Source organism: Orcinus orca, chromosome 6 (genome assembly GCF_937001465.1).
Source record: "Orcinus orca chromosome 6, mOrcOrc1.1, whole genome shotgun sequence".
Lineage (NCBI taxonomy): Eukaryota > Metazoa > Chordata > Mammalia > Artiodactyla > Delphinidae > Orcinus > Orcinus orca.
In genome coordinates this window covers 99,234,132-99,254,956 of record NC_064564.1, presented here as the reverse complement: position 1 = coordinate 99,254,956, position 20,825 = coordinate 99,234,132, and the positions used below count along the sequence as shown (strand labels likewise).

Genomic DNA, 20,825 nt, shown 5'->3' with positions numbered 1-20,825 from the left:
ATCATCTAGAGAAGTGAAGTATTTGTATATACCAGGCCGTCTCATAGCCTTGCACGTAACATGCATTACTACTTCTTGCTGAACCTGGATGTGACCCCAGAATCCTTTTCAACATACTGTAGTTCTCCAGGCAGTCAGTGCCAGTTGCTGAGAGCTGGCAAGGGGCATGGAACTTACCACCATCCCTGCTCTTTCCTCATAGCATGTGCTTTCTGAGATACATTGGAAAGCTTTAGGGTCATCCATTCCTAAGATCACTTCTGTCTCTGCTGCCCACGCCAGTCCTTTTGAACACTTGGTGATCATAAGGCTAAATTGTAAGATGGTAGAGCTAGAAGAGATTTTAAAGATCGTTTGGTCCAAAATAAGAGATAAAACCCTGCAACTTGGAGGGCTAAAGTGTGTTATTTAAACTGACATCACATGCCACCCAATTATATGTGTTGCTGTGTTTTCCTTTATAGGTGAGAAGAAGCTCCTGTGCAGTTTGGGCTCAGGTAAAAGGTAAAACCATTTTCTGCCTAAGACTGTTCTCCTTATTTCTCCTCTGTCCACTCTGCAGCATCAAGTGTATGTTAATGAGATTTCTTTTTAAATTGTCACAGGTGACAAAAACACATCTCAGACTAGCCTACAAAAAACCATAGCTGAAAAGGATGAGGGGTGGGAACTTATGGAATTAGAACCAGAGTGGCATCACCAGGCCTCCAGAAACTGGGACTTGGGACTCAACACCAGAAGTAGGACTGTCCCTTTCTATCTGTCTCTATCTCCTCTCTAAGTGTGAGTTGGCCTCATTTTCTTCTACTATAAGCTATGTGGTGGTGGTGGTTGGGGGGGAACCAGCTGCCCCAGCTTAGCCACTGCAGTGGGAACAGACAGTTTTTCAATTCAGGGAGTCTCTTCTCCTAGCTAAGTGACTCTCCATTGGATGAATCACTATTAAGAGGAGATAGGGTAGTATGATTAGCCTACCTTGCGTTTGGGGCTTACTGGTATGGCTGGTTGGGGGCAGATCAATGTGATCAGCAACCTAACCAGGGTTACATTGAGAGGGGGACAGGATCCCCATCAGGAAGAGGCACAGAAAACCATGTTGGCGGACCAAAACAAAGAGCCACCAGGAGTCCACTACTTTCAACCATTTGGCTACTTAGCATGTGCACACACATACACATACACTATTTAGAAAAACACCCTCCATTAAGAAAGTGAAATTATCCTCCATACAACCAAAACTGGAACCCAAGGAGAAGACAGCTCAAAGGTGGGTCTCTTACTGAATCCAGCTCCAAGACCAGGGTTCCTGGGGGTGATCCGTCTCTCTTGATCTAATTAATCTAGATGTGCTTCTCATGATCTGTTAGCAATCTATGATTAATGGCAAACTTAACCATTCTCAAACCACAGTATATAATATGAAAGGGAAAGGTGGATAATCACAATCAGTACGTTCATTTAGAAAGGAAGAAAAGATAAAGAACCGTGCAGTGGCCAGGGGGCCCATAACAAGGACCACATCCTGCTGGACAGGAAAGGCAAGCATCTCCTGCCCTGGCAGCAGAATGGGTCACTTGGTCAGTTAGTTTGGCTGCCTCGGGCTCTGCCTGATGGGAGAGCAGCCTTGTCCCTTTCCTCCAGAGCCTTCCCTAAGAGAGGCAGAGAGAAGGAGCCCCACTGAGTGCCTACAACTTAAACCGTCTGCTTCATGGGGGCAGTTATCTGGGTGGCGGAGTTGCCTCAGGGGTTGAGCAATCACAGGTCCTTGTTTGCCAGGCTGGGATTTCCCTGGCAGTACATTTCTTTAAACCAGCAGGCAGCCAGCCACTGGATTTGATTCATAAGAATTCCATTAGTTTGTAGCTAATACCAGAAATCTTGTCAAGTTTATGACCTTTTGAGTCTGGAACTTTTCCTTGTGGTTCATGAATCCTAGCAACAGCCTGAGGAATTCTGCTCTCAGCCCAGAGTATCGGTTTAACTCCTTACATCCTCTCCCTCACCTCAGAGCATCATAAAACAACAGGCTGGGGTGCTTCCCAGGAGGGTCCAGTGGATGGTCCCTTACAATTGGGGGGTTTGTTACCCTGTGTGTAGAGGGTACCTAGCAGGAAATGCTTGGGAGGAACCTGGTGAAATAAGCTTCCTTCGTTTTCTGCTTATCCCCTAATCTCATTTCCCACGTCTTTATCTCTACTCACACCAAATTCAACAAGGGTAGGGGGCATGGATTTTCAACTGGGCAAGGCACATTACCTGACTGTCAGCCAGCTTGGATTGAAGATTGCCAGGCCGCAAGGGCCTCTCTCTCTTTTTTCAATTTTCTTGAGAAAATAATTTACATATAACGTCGTGTGAGTTTAAGGTGTACAATGTGATGATCTGATTCACGTACTTATTGCAAAATGATTACCGCAGTAAGGTTAGTTAATACCTCCATTACCTCACATAATCACCATATATATATGTAATTTATGTATATAGGTGTATGTATATATTTATATATATAATTTGTGTATATGTATGTGTGAATATTTAAGATCTACTCTCCTAATATCTTTCAAGTGTGCAGTACAGTACTGTTAACTACAGTCAACATGCTGTACATTAGAATATGTCCCAGAACTTAATTATCTTACAACTGGAAGTTTGTACCCTTTGACCATCATCTCCCCGTTTCCCCACCCCCAGCCCCTGGCAACCACCGTTCTATTCTCTATTTCTATGAATTCAGCTTTTTTAGATTCCATGTATAAGTGCGATCATTCTGTATTTGTCTTTCTCTGTCTGACTTATTTCACTTAGCATCATAAGTGAGGGCGTCTTTTTTTTTTTTGCATTTTCTCGCTATATATTTTTAACATCTTTATGGGAGTATAACTGCTTGACAATGGTGTGCTAGTTTCTGCTTTATAACAAAGTGAATCAGCTATACATATACATATATCCCCATATCTCCCCCCTCTTGCGTCTCCCTCCCACCCTCCCTATCCCACCCCTCTAGGTGGTCACAAAGCACCCAGCTGATCTCCCTGTGCTATGCGGCTGCTTCCCACTAGCCATCTATTTTACATTTGGTAGTGTATATATGTCCATGAGTGAGGGCCTCTCTGAACAAAGATGTGCGCTCTTACATTTCTGCGTGCAGATAGACTAAGCCCCCTTTCTTAGAATTGAATGATGGCCACAAAAAACAATCATGCATTCCGACATCTGGAAATTTTTCTGCCAATCCATTCCCTGAAGCTTTAAGGGCGGGATGGAGTTCCTACAGGAAAAGAGGTGCTTTTACCAGAAGAATGGAGATGTGCGAGCATCATGGACAGGCACAGATACAATAGCTTCCAGAATCCACTGCTTTCAGCAGCTGTTCAGTGTGATTAACAAACTCAAACTGGGTAGAAGTAATGGCCAAAGAGCTGGCTACAGTCATTCTACCGTGATTAAGTTAACAGGAAGGATTTTGCTTTGGAAATATCTAAGTGGCTTTTGGCCGCGCTTTTTTCCCCTCATGTTGAAAGAGAGTCTGAACCTTTGAATTCAAGCTACTGGAAAGAGCTGAGATAATAGAAAACCCAGTTATGTTGAAATTTTGAAGGCAGCTCGAGCAGGTATACGTCTACATACAGAATGGGTTGTGCGCTCACCTGGCAGTCTCCTTTTGCCAAAATTTTGGAGCCTGCCATTTCAGAAAGTAATTTGGAGAGAACTAGAATCCAAATAAGTCCTCAAATTGTTTCAGTTTCACTCATGCCAAGCAACAGCCCCATTCTTGCCTTTGTCCTCTGATGAATTATGCTACTTACCTTTTGCACATTGCCCCTAAAAGAGCTTTGTGATGACTCTCAGGGAGCCAGCAGTCGGTTTGATGGGAAGTGCAGAGGCCTGGGCTTCTTTGCCCAAGTCCTGCTACTAATCAGCTGAGTGTCTTAGAAATTATATTTAACTTGGCTGGTTCTCTGTTGCCTTCCTCCAAAATCTCTGCGATCCCTTCCAGCCACAAAGTACTATGATTCTGTGCTTTCTTGAGTCACAGAGCAAGGTCATTTGATATACGTGAGATGATGATAAACTGTCATCAGGGAACATCCGTTAGTCATAGGCATGAAAGCTCTGAGTCATTAGTGACTACTCCTCTTTCCCATTTAGCCCACATTTTGCACTTGGGCAGACCTCTCTGATTGTCATTTCTGTGTTCACTCCCTGAGCAGAGGCCTTTGGATGGATGGCCAAGCCTCTTTCTCCTCTCCCATCACAGTGTTCAGGTTTCCCTCTTCAGTCGAGCCTACACTACCCCCTGACATGTTCCCTCCACAGTTCTCCAGTATTTCTTTTTCTTCTTTCCAAGGCCTCAGTTGGACACCAATGTACCCTTCTGATTGCATCTCTCATTCTTCTCCATTCAAAGCGATGTGGCAGCTCTTCTCTGGATATGGCCCTTGCTTTCTCTCCTTAATGTCTTGCTCATACGATTATGTACTTACTTCCACCTGGATTGCCCTATAACCTTCCTGTAATTTCTGTTTATTACAACCCCACCTGTTCTTCAAGATTAAAATCAATGCCATCTCCTCCTTGACACTTTTTAAAATTTCCTCAACAGGGCAGGATCTCTCTCCCTCCCTCTCTTTAGCCATTCTGCCACACTTTTGAGTCACTGGTGTACTTGTTTTTTCTTACTAGATTTCATACGCTTGAGAGAGAGCATTTGAAGGCTGGAGCAGTGCTTGGCACACAGTAGGTGCTCAGTCAGAATTTATTGAATTGAGTTGAATGATTACTGGGGAACCAACAGTACAGTCTGGTGAGAAAAGAAGCATAGTGGGTGCAATATTTATCAAATAAGCCAGAGAAGATTAACATCAAGGTATAAGCTTAGTGTGTACATTATCTATGAATATGCTATGTGCATGCATGTATACACATATACACTCACACTCATTTTATTTTATTTTTTTTAACATCTTTATTGGAGTATAATTGCTTTACAATGTTGTGTTAGTTTCTGCTATATAACAAAGTGAATCAGCTATATGTGTACATATATCCCCATATCCCCTCCCTCTTGTGTCTCCCTCCTACCCTCCTTATCCCACCCCTCTAGGTGGTTACAAAGCACCGAGCTGATCTCCCTGTGTGATGCAGTTGCTTCCCACTAGCTATCTATTTTATACTTGGTAGTGTATATATGTCAATGCTACTCTATCACTTCGTCCCAGCTTACCCTTCCCCCTCCCCGTGTCCTCAAGTCCATTCTCTATGTCTGCATCTTTATTCCTGTCCTGCACCTAGGTTCTTCAGAACCTTTTTTTTTTTTTTAGATTCCATATATATGTGTTAGCATATGGTATTTGTTTTTCTCTTTCTGACTTACTTCACTCTGTATGACAGACTCTAGGTCCATCCACCTCACTACAAATAACTCAATTTCATTTCTTTTTATGGCTGAGTAATATTCCACTATATATATGTGCCACATCTTCTTTATCCATTCATCTGTTGATGGACACTTAGGTTGTTTCCATGTCCTGGCTATTGTAAACAGACCTGTAATGAACATTGTGGTACATGACTCTTTTTGAATTATGGTTTTCTCAAGGTATATGCCCAGTAGTGGGATTGCTGGGTCATATGGTATTTCTATTTTTAGTTTTTTAAGGAACCTCCATACTGTTCTCCATAGTGGCTGTATCAATTTACATTCCCACTGACAGTGCAGGAGGGTTCCCTTTTCTCCACACCCTCTCCAGCATTTATTGTTTGTAGATTTTTTTTTTTTTTTTTAGCGGTATGCCAGCCTTTCACTGTTGTGGCCTCTCCCGTTGTGGAGCACAGGTTCTAGACGCGCAGGCTCAGTGGCCATGGCTCACAGACCTAGCTGCTCTGCGGCATGTGGGATCTTCCCGGACCGGGGCACAAACCCGTGTCCCCTGCATCAGCAGGCGGACTCTCAACCACTGTGCCACCAGGGAAGCCTTGTTTGTAGATTTTTTGATGATGGCCATTCTGACTGGTGTGAGGTGATACCTCATTGTAGTTTTGATTTGCATTTCTCTAATGATTAGTGATGTTGAGCATCCTTTCATGTGTTTGTTGGCAATCTGTATATCTTCTTTGGAGAAATGTCTATTTAGATCTTCTGCCAATTTTTGGATTGGGTTGTTTGTTTTTTTGATATTGAACTGCATGAGCTGCTTGTATATTTTGGAGATTAATCCTTGTCAGTTGCTTCGTTTGCAAATATTTTCTGCCATTCAGAGGGTTGTCTTTTCGTCTTGTTTATGGTTTCCTTTGCTGTGCAAAAACCTTTAAGTTTCATTAGGTCCCATTTGTTTATTTTTGTTTTTATTTCCATTTCTCTAGGACGTGGGTCAAAAAGGATCTTGCTGTGATTTATGTCAAAGAGTGTTCTTCCTGTGTTTTCCTCTAAGAGTTTTATAGTGTCTGGCCTTACATTTAGTTCTTTAATCCATTTTGAGTTTATTTTTGTATGGGATGTTAGGAAGTCACACTCATTTTAAACCTTCATAATAGTGGTAGGAAGAATTCTAATATGGCCTCACAAATTCCTGGTCCTTGGGGTACACCTACTTTCTCTCAGTTATTCATTCAAAGGCCATTCTAGTTGTTGCTGTGAAAGGATTTGAAGATGTAATTAAAGTCCCAAATAGGGAGATTATCTGGATGGACCTGACCTAATCACATTAGCCCTTTAAATCTGTGTCTAGAAGTCAAAGACAGGGGAAATTGGAGATTCCAAGGGAGAGATGGATTTGACATAAGGGTTTCTCCTGCTGGCTTTGAAGATGGAGGGGACCACGTGGCAGGGATGCGGGCAGCCTGTAGGAGCTGAGCGGCCCCTGGCTGACGGCCAGTAAGAATATGAGGACCTCAGTCCTACAACTGCAAGGAACTGAATTTAGCCCACAACGTGCATGAGCTTGGAAGTAGATTCTTCCCCACAGCCTCCAGAGGGAAATGCAGCCCTCTCAACATCTTTATTTCAGCCTTGTAAGACCCTGAGCTGAGGACCCAGTCACAGTGTGCCTGAACTTCTGACCCATGGAACTATGAGCTAATAAATGGCTGCTACTGCTAAGTTTATGGTAATTTGTTAAGCTGCAATAGAGAATGAATTCAATAATGTTGTTGACTCATCAGACTTTACTTATCTCTAAATTAGTTTTCTACTTTGATTTCCTTTGCCATCTCCTACTCCACAGGGGATTCAAGCAAGGGAACCCTAAAATAGCAGAGAGAAATTTAACACACTAAATAGAAGTCACAGTGCTAATTATTTGTGCCTTTTGGAGAACAGAATTGTTGCTTTCAGGAAATGACCCTGCTGGTGTAAATTCATGAAAAAATGTCCACAGCCATAGGAAGTCCTCAAGCTGTCACGAAGTCTGTGAGTAGGAATAGGGCCTTTCTAACTGGCTCTTCAACACCTGTGATATTTCCATTAGTGAAAAGGTTCAAGATAAGCCCAGGGAATCCCTATCACTCTTCCTGAGCACTATACCTCTTCGGGGAGCCACCCTACAGAGACTGGTGGAGTTTAAGCCTCATGGATTTACTCGCTTTAAGAATGAATCACTGGGGTGGGATAGGGAGGGTGGGAGGGAGGGAGACGCAAGAGGGAAGAGACATGGGAACATATGTATATGTATAACTGATTCACTTTGTTATAAAGCAGAAACTAACACACCATTGTAAAGCAATTATATCCCAATAAAGATGTTAAAAAAGAAAAAAAGAATGAATCACTGAGAATCTGGGATATAACACATGGCTCACTCACTTGGGTTTCTAAAAGGATATTCTACAAGTGATTGAGAAGAAAAATAAGTATGGTTTCATGGCATGTGACCATGGAAGGGAAGGTAACCAGAGGATGGCAAAACTCTGAAAAATGTAATTCACATTGGCCAGTTATACATTTTCTCAGTAAGGAATTAATGTGGGAAGTCCCTAAAGAAGCATGTGGTTATACCATGATTGGATTGACTCATGTTCACAGAGTACATATATAATGTAGAAAAAAAGACATATAACCAGGAACTGTTCTACCAGCAAGAATTGTGCCTGGAGCTACAACCCAAGTCATGTTATACAGAATGAATAAAGATGATTTCCCAGTACATACCTCGAGAGTAAGGAATAGTTGGGCTTCCTGCTAAGGGTGAAAGATGTCCTCTTTGATATTTGAAAACTAGAGAAGAGCTAACTGCTCTCCATACATTAAAGTCTTCTGCCATGGATGAAGCACTAAATTCTAGCAGGCTCATACAATTTGCAAATGAGATGGATAAACCACTGCAAGTGATCTTTGAGGAATCTTGACGAAGAAGTGAAAAGTGGGAAGACAGAGGATGAGCAAAGGGCATGGAACTTTGTGAAAGGGAGGTAGATTTTGCAAAGTGTGCATGATGATAACTTGAAGTCAAGGCCAGGCATGGTCTTTAAGAGATGGCTCTGTGTCCACCTGGGAGAAGAAGCCGTAGTTCCCAGCAGTCAGTATGGGAGCTATGAGCAGATTGGATGAAACTACTCTTCTTTCTTCTGGCACAGAGTCACTAAATGGTCAGGGAACTGTGGCAAGCACAATGGATTTTGACTTCAGCCAATACTTAACAATGCCCGGTGGACAGTGTGGGGAAATGAGGGCTGGGTGTGAGCTTACTGTGAGCAGTAAGCTCACAGTACTGTGAGCTTACTGTGCTGTTTTAATATCTAGTAATTCAAGTCACTCCTTTAATTTTTTTTCTTTATTAATTTCTAATTTAACCAGAACTCCTCCTCCCATTTTATAATATGGCTTCTTAAAAATGTCAAGGCTTTTTTCTTCTGAATACCAAAAGTAGCCAAACAATACATGCCATGTTTTTCTAGAAAGTCTCTCTCTTTTTTTTTTAAAGAATCAATTTTATTTATTTTTGGTTGCGTTGGGTCTTCGTTGCTGCACACGGGCTTTCTGTAGTTGTGGCGAGTGGGGGCTACTCTTTGTTGCAGCACGCAGGCTTCTCACTGTGGTGGCTTCTCTTGTTGCGGAGTACGGGCTGTAGGCGCGCGGGCTTCAGCAGTTGTTGCACACAAGCTCAGTAGTTGTGGCTCACGGGCTCTAGAGGGCAGGCTCAGTAGTTGTGGCACACGGGCTTAGTTGCTTCATGGCATGTGGGATCTTCCCGGACCAGGGATCGAACCCGTGTCTCTTGCATTGGCAGGCGGATTCTTAACCACTGAGCCACCAGGGAAGTCCCTCTAGAAAGTCTCTTGACAACATTTTCTGAGGTAATGATTTGCCAGGCTCTTTAGCAAGAGATACGTTCCATGGCTGCTTTTGCTGGTGCCAGTTCTCCTGTAGAGTCTCCAGTAGAATCAAATTGCTCTCAACCTGGTTGTAGAGATCTGAGCAGTGCCGACCAGTAGAGCTCTCTGCAGTGATGGAAAGATTTTAAAGCTGTGTTGTCCAGTATGGTAGCCACTCACCACTTGTGGCTACTGGGCACTTGAAATATGCACTTAAAATAGTATGACTGAGAAACTGAATTTTAAATCTAATTTAATTTAAATCAATTTAGATTTAGATAGCCACATTGTGGCTAGCGGCTACTGTATTAGACAGCACAGAATCGATGATGAAAAAGTTAAGTAGCTTGAACGGTTCTCAAATGTGCTACATTTACTGCCAGGGAAATAAGTCATCTACATTTTGAGGGTCTCAAGTCCAGGGGCTATTTTTCCTCTTAAGCCCCTCTCCCCTTACGGTAACAGATGTTTGCTTTTGCTGTTTTCAGCTCTTCAATGGCAGTGTTGGATTACCCAGGGGGAGCAGTAAGCATATGCCTGGTGCATTGGTAAAAGGAGGGTACAGACACATGAAATACAGTTGGCCCTCCATATCTGCGGGTTCCACATTCATGGATTCAACCAACTGTGGATTGAAAATATTCAGAAAAAATAATTCCAAAAAGTTCTAAAAAGCAAAATTTGAATTTGCTGCACACTGGCAACTATTTACCTAGCATTTATTGAATATGTTGTATTTACAACTATATACATAGCATTTATGTTGTATTAGGTATTATAAATAATCTAGAGATGATTTAAAGTATACAGTAGGTTATAAGCAAATACTACACCTTTTTATATCAGGGACTCGAGCATCTGAGGATTTTGGTATCCAAGGGGGGCCCTGGAACCAGTCCCCCATGGATACTGAGGGATGACTGTAATTTGATGTTCCAACGACGACAACTGCAACAAATCATCTGGAAAAATTTGGAATTGATTGCACTCCCTCAAACTTATTCCATGACTTGGTGGCATTTTTATTTTTAATTCTATACATGCAAAGTCAGCCCCCCAAGATCTTCTCAATGTCTGGTGGCACCATCGTACAGATTTTTGTTCTTCCAAAGAGGAATTTGAGCAACCACAGCCCGAGGCCCCATAATCATCAGCCTGTGGAGGAAAGATCTGGGCCAGCACCGCTGACTTTTGGGGGAGAACATGACCCACTCTGCTGCAGAAAGAGCTGGATTCAGATCTGCACTGGGAAAGCATGGTGCTTTGGTCAAAAGCAGACTCTGAAGCCAGGCAGCTTGGGTTTGCATCCTGGCTCTGTCATTTACTAGCTGGGTGACCTTGGGCAAGTTTCTTAACCACTCCATGTCTGGATTCGTCATCTATAAAATGCGAATAATAACAGTACCCAGTGTAATAATACCTGGTGCTATTATTATGGTACCCAGTGGGTGGTTAGGAGAGGTTTTAGAACAGTGTCTGGCACATAGTAAGTGCTAAGTAAGTGTTTGCAAGTTAAAATGAGATCTTTGGTTTAGAACATGATGCCCTGACTTAGTCACTTGGCCCAAATGTACAACTCAAATGTGCGCGTTTTTCAGTGAACAGCCAGGGATCTCTCTGGAGTTGACATGCGATGCACCTCTGAATAGAACACACGAATGTCTTTCAAAGAGCTTTTCCATCAATTTTCTTATTTTATCTTCATGGCAACCTGCTGAACAGAGCAGGGAGGTACTACCCTTGCTTCCTGTAGGGGAAATGACAGATGACTCTACCCAACAGAGAGGATTTGTTTGCTATGTTTGTTTTTCTTTTAAAGATTTATTTATTTTATTAATATTTTTATTATTATTTTTTTGGCTGCATCGGGTCTTAGTTGCAGCACGCGGGATCTTTGTTGAGGCGTGAGGGATCTTTCGTCGTGGCATGCGGGCTCTTCATTGTGGTGCTCAGGCTTCTCTCTATTTGTGGCAGCGGGTTTTCTCTTCTCTAGCTGTGGCGCGCAGGCTCCAGAGCACATGGGCTCTGTAGTTTGCGGCATGCAGGCTCTAGTGGAGGCGAGCAACCTTAGTAGTTGTGGCGCGCGGACTTAGTTGCCCCGCAGCATGTGGGGTCTTAGTTCCCCAACCAGGGATCAAACCCGCGTCCCCCAGTGGCAGATTCTTTACCACTGGAGCACCAGGGAAGTCCCTGTTTGCTATATTTGATCACTGGAGCTACCATTTTTGGAGCAAAAGTCCAAACGACGTCAGAATGACATCTTCCTCGACGCAAAGGAAAAGTGCCGGTAAAAATCGATCAAGTGTAATTGACTTGAGAGAAGACCAACACACACAACACAGGGTGCTGTACGTGTGTGCCCAACAAATCAACTTTTATCCCTTGTAACTTGAATGTGGCCCAGTTTTACGCTTCCTTTTCAAAGATGTCGTGGAACGGTTTTTCCTGATGCCCTGGTCTCAGGGCCAACTGAGGCGGCACAGAGGAACCTCTGGGCATTCTTGGGATGGTTTGTTAAATGGGGCCAACCTCTGGTTAAAAGAGAACGAGGTCAGGTGGGTGTGCACCTCTGTGGAGGGCCGTGATTCTGTGCTCTGTGGGTTCAGCGTGTGGTTTTGTCCCGCAGATTCATCGCTCACGCTGCAGCAGATGGTAGGCGTCGGGCTAGGCTCCCTGGCTGTTGTGATTGTCCTCGCATTCCTCTCCTTCTCAGCAGTGTGGTATGTGCGACTGTCACTTTTGAGGAATGAGTGGAATGGAGGGAGGGTGGGGCTGGAGTCAGGAAGAACAGCTGGGATCGAGGAGGGTCAGAGGGGGAGTGCGGGAGGTTGTCCCAGGCTCAGCAGGTGAAAGGCACGGGTAACTCTGCACCTCAGGAGGGAGGGGCATGCCCTCCAGTCCCAGGAAGAGAGCAGGGTCAGTGATGGCGCCCTGACCACTCACAGAGCGGTGGCTCATCTCCTGTACCGCTTCCCATGCACACAGGGGTGCACCGCAGGAGAACCTAAGTGTCAGTGAACTCTCTTTTCCTCCGCCATGTCTAGATTGCCAATGCTGCGTGAAGAGGATGCGCTGCTGCTGGGGCAGATGTTATGACAGCTTCTCAGGTGTCTGCACAGAGGCCCTGTGTGTGCGTGGGCCTGCAATCCCATTCCTGGATTCAAGACGGTGACTATCTCTTTGGAATCCCCCAAAAGAGGACACTCGGGAATTGTTGATGTCTTCCCTGCTACACGACCAGTTCTGTGTCTCTGAACTTGAGAACCTTGATGTACAATGTAATATTGACCACAGGCTACAGGTCACATGGACTGGCCTGTGTTCTCCTCTGAGTGATGCCTGAGAGTCAGCTCCTCTAGGCACTGAATACAAGAGACTGTCTGCCTCTTCCTTTGTAGCATCTCTGTCATTAATTCAGAATCCATTCTTTTACAATAAGTAATGAGATAGACTGAAGTGTGGGCTAGAATTTGACTTTATGAAGGAGGTCATTGCAAAGGCTAGAGATCATTGACATAGGCAAATACGGTAAACACTTCAGAAGCCCTTTTCCGACAATTGGTTGACACACTAATTAGAAAGTATGCTAGCCTGGCCACTCCAGTAAGTTCCCTGCAATATCTGTTAGGCAGTGTTGCTTTGTTACAGTTCCTTTTGTCTTATATGTATTCAAAAGCCATAAGCCTTCATTCCAGTAAAAATATTCTGTTAAGTTAGACAGTTCTCTTCCACATGAATGTTTAGAACAGCCTTGGCAATTTTTTTTTTCACTGAACATTTCCTAAAAATGCTCCATGCCTCCTTTTAGACTTGGGGGTGGAGTGGTAACAATGGGTTGCAACATTATGAAGCCCACGGCCAGAGTCCTGTGTTTATAGGGGAGGGGAACAATGCGGGCGACACGATCGTCCTTTTTATCTACAACGTCAGTAGCTATGAGTGTTACTTTATCATGAACCATGTCCCAGAACTACTGTCAATATGCTGAATTTACAGATGGAGTGGATTCGATTTGACTTTTAAAGCCTGAATCAGTGTTCTTGAACTTTCCTCCCTAACCAACAATGTAACTCCAAGGCTCAGCAAGGAACGAAGGGAGAAGAAGGATGGAGGCTTGTGGCTTCTCTAAGTGATGGTGGTGTCCTCCTATGCCTTCTCCCTCCCTCTCCAGGCCTGGAGACTAGAAATCATGGGGAGGGGTGGGGGGGACAGTGATATTGCCCAACTCGGGGTGAAGCATATATGAACATGGTCCTAGTATTGGGCGACACCACAGTCCTGAGGAAAAGGGGCAGCCTTTCCCACATGGTGGGCTGGTGTGTTCTCCACCGGCTCACTGGGCACCAGTGAGGGACACATCTGAGCAGCCTGGGCTTGTAGGCAGATGAGGAGACATGAGCAATGATAGGAACAGGTGGCAACTCTCTATGAAGCTGCTTCCCCAGGGGGATCTGACCCAAAGCATATCCTCTCAACTGGGAAGAGTCAGAGAGAGGGAAGTGATCCCCTGATGCTTGAGTTTTCAAGGCCAGCTGTCAGCCCTGGCCCCAGCCAGTACTGGGCAGTATTAGGAATAATTGTCCTTTGTCCTCTGAGGTGTCATCTCAGACTACAACTTAGGATCAACATGTAGAACACTTCCTGCTCTCATTCAGGTGAACTGTAGAGTAGAACTCTCAATAGACTAATACAAATAGCTTCTGACTTTTATTTTTTATGTGCAACAATTCAAACTCATACAGTTTTCACAGCTCTTGAATTAAATTTGGAATCTTTACAAATTATTTGCTTAGTATTAGGTAGGGTCTCTGATGAGTAAGGATTTTCCTCCAAGCCTCCTCTAACCAAAGAGAGAATCTGAGTTTCTCCCCCTTATTATTATTTTTTACCAGCTCTGTAAATACCATATGTCTCTGTAGTCCCCCTAATTTCAAATTCTAGAATTAACTGTCAAAGAAGCTACCTTTGTCCACATGGGAACTTAGCATAATTGTCATCGAAAGGAAGAAGTCCTATTTGCTTGGTGTCAAAAGTTTCTCGTTAAGAAAACTGACTGACTATGAAGTAAAATGTACTTCTGGGTACAGTGCAGAAATGTAAAAGCAGTTCATGAAAGAATACTGAAATAACAAAAACATAGATTTTGTCCTTCCTCTAAATGTTCCAAACGATAGCACAGAGTTGCTCAGTGTAGGTAGTAGGTGCTGAGCATTTGCAAGAAGGATACACCATTTTCCTGCAGTTCTTTTCTGATCATTTTCTCATGCACATGAAGGCAGCCTTAAGTCCTCTGAATTCGCCTGGTAGCTTAACCACAATACCGTCCCCTTTTTTCCCAAGTGGATTCCTGGTTAAGGTGGGGAGAGCATCTCAGGAGACCAATAGTGGGTCTTCCTAGAAGCATGCAGGGTCCTTCTGTTGAAGGACTGATCAGGTAGCATTCAGAGTTGGGTTATGAGTGCCACTAAATAAAGCTGGATCCTCAGGTAGTGATGGAAGAAGGATCTTTTCCTTAGTAACTGTCTTGGGGACAGTGTGTAGAGGCGAGTGCCAAGATCCAGTCTTGAGCTCCCTTCTAGACTAGGAATCAAAACGGAGGGTTGCCCAGATATGGAGCAGAGTGTTCCCTGGCTGAATTTTTTTTTTTTTTTTGGTGCCCATAGTTTTTATTTATCTCCACCATAGTTTTTGTTTATACATGTTCTTTCATTCCATCCTCACAGCAGTTCTGTGTGGTGGGAAGGTTAGGAGTTATCATTTTCCCATTTTAGAGTGGAGAGATGGGTTCAGACAGAGATGTAACTTCAATTGTGGGGCCAGATATTCTGCCTGCAAGTCCAGTTCTCATTCCTGGGACTTGACAGGACATTTGGGTTCCTAGGAGAGCTAGGCCTTTATATTTCCGAACTATATACATATATATATATATATATATATATATATATATATATATATAGGCATTGCTTTTACTATTATAGCACCTGTGTCTTTTTATACTCATCTTTTCACTGTGATAGACCTTCTCCCATCACTTCTAGAAGGAGCCACAAGCAACCAAAATAGATGGAGGTTAACTAGGGGAAATAGGTAATAGTCCATCCATGACCCCAGACCTAAAATTGCAGCTGGGCCCTTAAGATTAAGACCAGAGCAAAAGTCATTACCTTGAAATTCCATAGTGGATTGGAATAAAGTTAGTATTTAAATTGATTTTAAAGGAGGTAAAAAAGAGTTCTCAAGGCTCCCTTTTTTGACTAATCTCATATTCCGATTTCCTAACCCTTTAATTTTTCCATTCCCTTCATCAGAGAGAAAACCAGTGGGTAGTAGACGTCAATCAAATGGTGTTTTAAGGACCGTTTGCCTCCCACAGCCATCGTTGGTTAAACTCAAGTGCCTGATTTTGGAGAGGAAAGTGCGTGTGGATTTTTCTGTGTCCGTTTGTGGGCAGGTGATGCAGTGAGGCAGGTCAGTTTAAAAAAGTGTACGTCCATTGTTTCAGAAAGAGAGAGAATGACTGAGTCATTCTGGTGACGTGTGTGTGTATCCATACCCATACTTTTTGGGCATAACTCAAGGCTACCAAAATGGGGTCAAACTAGGCATGTGGTTTGTAACATGCATTGGACACATTTTTCATGTCAATCATGATGGCATTAAAAGTTGGTACCATAATTTATTTAACTAATACTCTGTTGAGTATTGTGCATTTAGAGTATTTCCAGATGTTTACTATTCTTACATATGTCTGTATAATTGTATGCAGTTATCACTTACGCTAAATTCCTAGACTTGAAGTTGTTGGAATGAAAACGATATACATTGTAGATTTACTACATATTGTCAGAGGAATCTCAGAAAGTTTATACCAGTTTATGCTCGCACCAGCAGGAAGCATCAACATACCTGGGCATCGTTGATATTCTTAATCTTGATTAATCTGGTAGGTGAAAAATGACCTTTCAATGTTTTGTTTGCATTTCTCTGACTAATTTGCATGTTGACGGGTCATTTGTAATTCTGTTGTAGTGATATGCTTTTTTTCTCAGTAGTTGGCTTGTCTTATATTGATTTGAAAAAGTTCTTTGTATTATAGTAATTTTCACTTTTAGCTGTCACACGTGTTGTAAACAAATTTTCTACTTTATTATTTCCCTTTTGACCTGTTTGTGTCATGCACTGCCACACAAAAACTTTAAATTTGTGTAGTCAAATGTATCAGTCTTTTTCATTATGTATTTTGCCTTTGGTACCATGCTTAGAAGGACTTTCCAATCTCAAGGTAATAACTATAATTCAGCAGTTAAAAAAACATTTAAATCTTTAATCCATCTGAAACATTTTAGTATAAGGAATGAGGTCGGGAGGGGTCTTTTTTTATTCTTGCTAAATGGTTTCAGTTGTTCTATGAATATTCCTTGACTGTTATTTTTTTCCCCTCGTGATTTGACTCGTATACTGAATCATATACTAGAGTCTATTTCTGAACTTTCTCTTTTGTTCTGCTGATTTATTTCTGTGCCAGTACCACCTGCTATAAGTTTAAAATAGGGGGTTTTTTTTAGTACCAACTAAAAGTAAGTTACCACCCTTTTTCTGTTAATTCTCAGAGTATTCTCAGGTTTTATTATATATTTATTCATGTGTACATATTTATTATACGTAAACTAAAGAATTATTTGGTCAAGTTCCCCCCAAAATCTTCATATTTTTCTTGGGGATGTATTAAATAAAGAGTGCTCTTATCCCAGAACACAATATGTGTCTCCATTTAATGTTTGTGTGTGTCCTGTCTAGTGTGTTCTAATTTTCAACTTACAAGGTTATTCATTCTTAATTTTGGTTGTGTGTGTCTAGATATTTTACATCTCGTTATCCTGAACTCTTACGTCACTACCTCTGATCCTGCCCCTGAAAGCGCATCCCACAGCCCCTTACTGCTGGCGTTGTTAGAGTTCTCTTGCCCTGGCAATCTGCCTTTTTTGGGAAAAGTCACATCAAGATGGCTCCTTCAGCTCAGTTACTTTCCTGAGTATCTACTTGACTCACGGAAACTCACAGACCCTTGCCATGCAAATGAGGGATTGCCCCACCATCGCAGATCACTCCAGCCACAGACTTTAGTTTTCTTACCCATTAGACCCTTTGGCCTCCATCAGTGGAAGTGTAGCTTCTACTACATTCCAATGTGGTTCCCACTCTTTTGTCCTGATGCTGGCCTGACAGCCTCAGCTTCTTGACCCCTGGGTTTCTTATCCTTGGAGTCAGGTACCAGGCCTCTGTGTCCTCTGAAGTTTTAGGGGACACAAAGTCTCTGAGTGGACGTCCCCTTGAAGCTCCTCTTTCCTGACTTGCACTGAGGAAGGTCCCCTTACCTCCTACCATCATGGTGGGGGATAGAAAATGCAGAGAATGCCAACAGCTTTCCCTAAAGAACTACTTTCTTTTGGCCTTTTCAGTTTTAAACCCCTTTATATCTTGGGTATTGGGCTAAGGATCACAAGACCATTTGGAAATCCTTATTTTAGAATATGGGAGTGTTTGCAACCTATTATTTTCAATTTTTTGGAACTTTAGTTGAAACAAAAAGGGTCCAATCTGAGGCCAAATGATACGAAAATACAGTTCACAGAAAAAGAAATGCAAATGGCTCCCAAACGTAAGAAAAGATGCTCAACCTTACTTTTAAGAAAAGTGCAAGTTAGTGAGGTATCATTTCTCACCCGTCAATGAGAAAGCCAGAGATTTAACAACACAGTCTCTTTTGAGGCTGTGGGGAAATAGGAACTCAAAGGTTGTTAGTGAGAGTACAGAACGGTACAACCTTTATGGAAGGAAATCTGGCAATATTTACATTGCCTTTGTCTTTAACCCAGCAATCCACCTCTGGGACCTATCCTATGGATTCACCTGCACATGTTCCAAATGACACATGAACAGGGTTATTCATTATGACGTGGCTTATGATAACAAAAGCTTAGAAACAACCCAAATGCCTCTCAGGAGGAAAGTAGTTACATGAACTATGATACTTCTATGTACACAATGGAATACCCTGAGTTGTAAAAAAGGAATGAGGAAGGACTCTATGCATTGAAATGGGGAGATCTTTAAGCTGTATTGTTTTAATGAGGAAAACAAGATGGAGGATAGTGTATATCATACGCTATCTTTTATGTAAGAAAGAGAGGGAATGAGAATATTTATTCAATTTTACATAAAGAAACACAGGAATGATAGCAATGAGTTGAAGTAAATGGTTACAAATGGAGCAAGGAAGAATGGGGTGGAGGCGGACAGGGTGAGAGTGAGCCTTTTAAGTGTTTATCTTATTTTGTTTTATTTTTAAACATGTAAGTATATTACTATTCAAAAACACAAAAATAAAATTTCTTAAGGAAAAGAAAGTGTTCCATTTAATATCCTATTTCACATGTGTCAAATAAAAATATGATGGGTACTGCTTAGTTTCCTTCTAAACCCAAGACACTTAGATTTGGATAAGTTTGGTTTAATTTTCCATCACAAAATTGGTGGGGCATCCAGTGCTGTCTTTTAAGATTTCTGAAAATTCCATGAGGGGGTAAAGGTGGGTGTGTTATATTCCCATGATCAACTCTAGGGCCTACTTTCTGCTTCCTATGAATTAATTTAGCAGATGGATCATCTCATCCTCCTACGTGGGGTCCCTGTTCCCGCCTGCATCGACTCACCTGTGGAACTCAGCTCCTTTTCATGATTTCCACCCAAAGTTTCACTAAGGACTTGGGGCATTTAGATAACGTGAATGGAGAGTGTATTAGTTTCCTACTGATGCTGTAACAAGTTGCCACACACTTGGTAGCTTTCAACCACACAAATTTATCATTTTACACTTCTGGAAGTCGGAAGTCTGCCGTGAGTCTCACTGGGCTAAAGTCAAAGTGTTGGCTGAGCTGTGTTCCTTCTGGAAGCTCGAGGGAGAATCCATTTGTTTGCTGTTCTAGCTTTTAGAGGCTGCCTATATTCCTTGACTGTGGCCTTTCCTCCATCTTCAAAGCCAACAGTGTGGCATCTTTGAATCTCTCTCTGACTCTGACTCTCCTGTCCACCCCTGCCCCCACTTCATTTATAGGAGATTACAGTGGGCCTCCCTGGATAATCCAGGATAATCTCCCATCTCAAGATCCTTAACTTAATCACATCTACAAAGTTCCTTTTACCATGGAAGATAACTTATCCACAGGCTCTGGGATTAATACGTGGACATTTTTGGTGGCCATTTTTCTGCCTATAACGAGAGAGTATTATATTTTAGATACGCAAATAATTAAAAGTGGATGTTAGTTATCTTTGTTCTTCGAAGTTTCCTTCCTTTCCCATCCCTTCCCATCTTCATTCTTTATCAAATCCCCTAAATTCCTGAAATGCAGAACAACTCATCTATGTCTTTCTTTTTTTTTAACCAAAGTAATTTACCAAAGTAATTTTTTAAACAAGAGTAGTTTCCTCCTTAAAAATTCTGTTGCCAGCTGTTAACTTAAACTTTATATTTTTAAAAAACTTCTGAAAATTTCCCAAAGTTTCTGAATGTTGAATGTATTCTTCCTTGTTTCACAGTGCTGATTCAGATTTCTTACAATTTTTTTGTGAATCTTTTATAATGTGATTTTGGGGGACAACTAGAAACTAGAAGATGAAGTATTTGACAGAGAATTATAGCAAAGGCTATATATGCTTTTTTATTTTTTTATTGCTGTGTAACAAGTTACCACAAACGTAATGGCTTAAACTAGTACACATTTATTATCCTCCAGTTTTTATGGGTCAGGAATCCAGGTTTGGTTTAGTTGGTTTCTCTGCTCAGGGTATCACAAGTCTGCAAGGAAGGTGTTGGCTAGGTTGCATCTTCATCAAGAAGCTCGACTGGGGAAGATTCCCCTTCCATGCTTATTCATATTGTTGACAGAATCCATTTCCTTGTGGTCGTATGGCTGAAGGTCCCAACTTTTTGCTGGCTGTCAGCTGGAAGCTGTCCTCAGGTCCTAGATGCCAGTCATAGCTCCTAGAGGGCCATTTGTAGTTGTTTGCCAGGTGGGCTTCCTACACAGACGGCCCAACTCATCAAGTCAGCAAGGACAATCTCTGAATACAGGGAGGGCCCAGTTCCTCTTTTGTTAAATTTTTTTTGCCGTACGCGGGCCTCTCACCTCTGTGGCCTCTCCTGTTGCAGAGCACAGGCTCCGGACGCGCAGGCTTAGTGGCCATGGCTCATGGGCCCAGCCGCTCCGCGGCATGTGGGATCTTCCCAGACCGGGGCACGAACCTGTGTCCCCTGAATCGGCAGGCGGACTCTCAACCACTGCACCACCAGGGAAGCCCCCAGTTCCTCTTTTAAAGGGCTTTCATCTAAGTCAGGCCCACACAGGATAATCTACCTTTAACTAACCAAAAATAAACTAATTTGCAACCTTAATTACATCTGCAAAAGCCCTTCACTTTTTCCATATTCTGTTGGTTAGAACTAAGTCACACTC

At 42.5% G+C, this 20,825-nt stretch overlaps 1 protein-coding gene across 13 annotated transcripts in view; it reads left to right on the top strand.

Moving 5' to 3' along the window:
• The window catches only part of SUSD1 (sushi domain containing 1), a 141,805-nt gene that overhangs the window by 111,673 nt on the left and 9,307 nt on the right, over positions 1 to 20,825 (top strand). For 6 of the 13 annotated variants that reach the window (XM_033427454.2, XM_033427452.2, XM_033427455.2 and 3 more), the window contains 3 exons: positions 465 to 504; positions 11,936 to 12,029; positions 12,354 to 15,997. In XM_033427454.2, coding sequence (XP_033283345.1) covers positions 465 to 504; positions 11,936 to 12,029; position 12,354 — 135 coding nt within the window. In that variant the 3' untranslated portion in view covers positions 12,355 to 15,997. Of the gene's footprint in view, positions 1 to 464; positions 505 to 4,683; positions 5,108 to 6,363; positions 7,597 to 11,935; positions 12,030 to 12,353; positions 15,998 to 20,825 lie in introns of those variants that run through there. The other 7 variants (XM_033427450.2, XM_049710962.1, XM_033427451.2 and 4 more) reach the window with 5 other exon arrangements.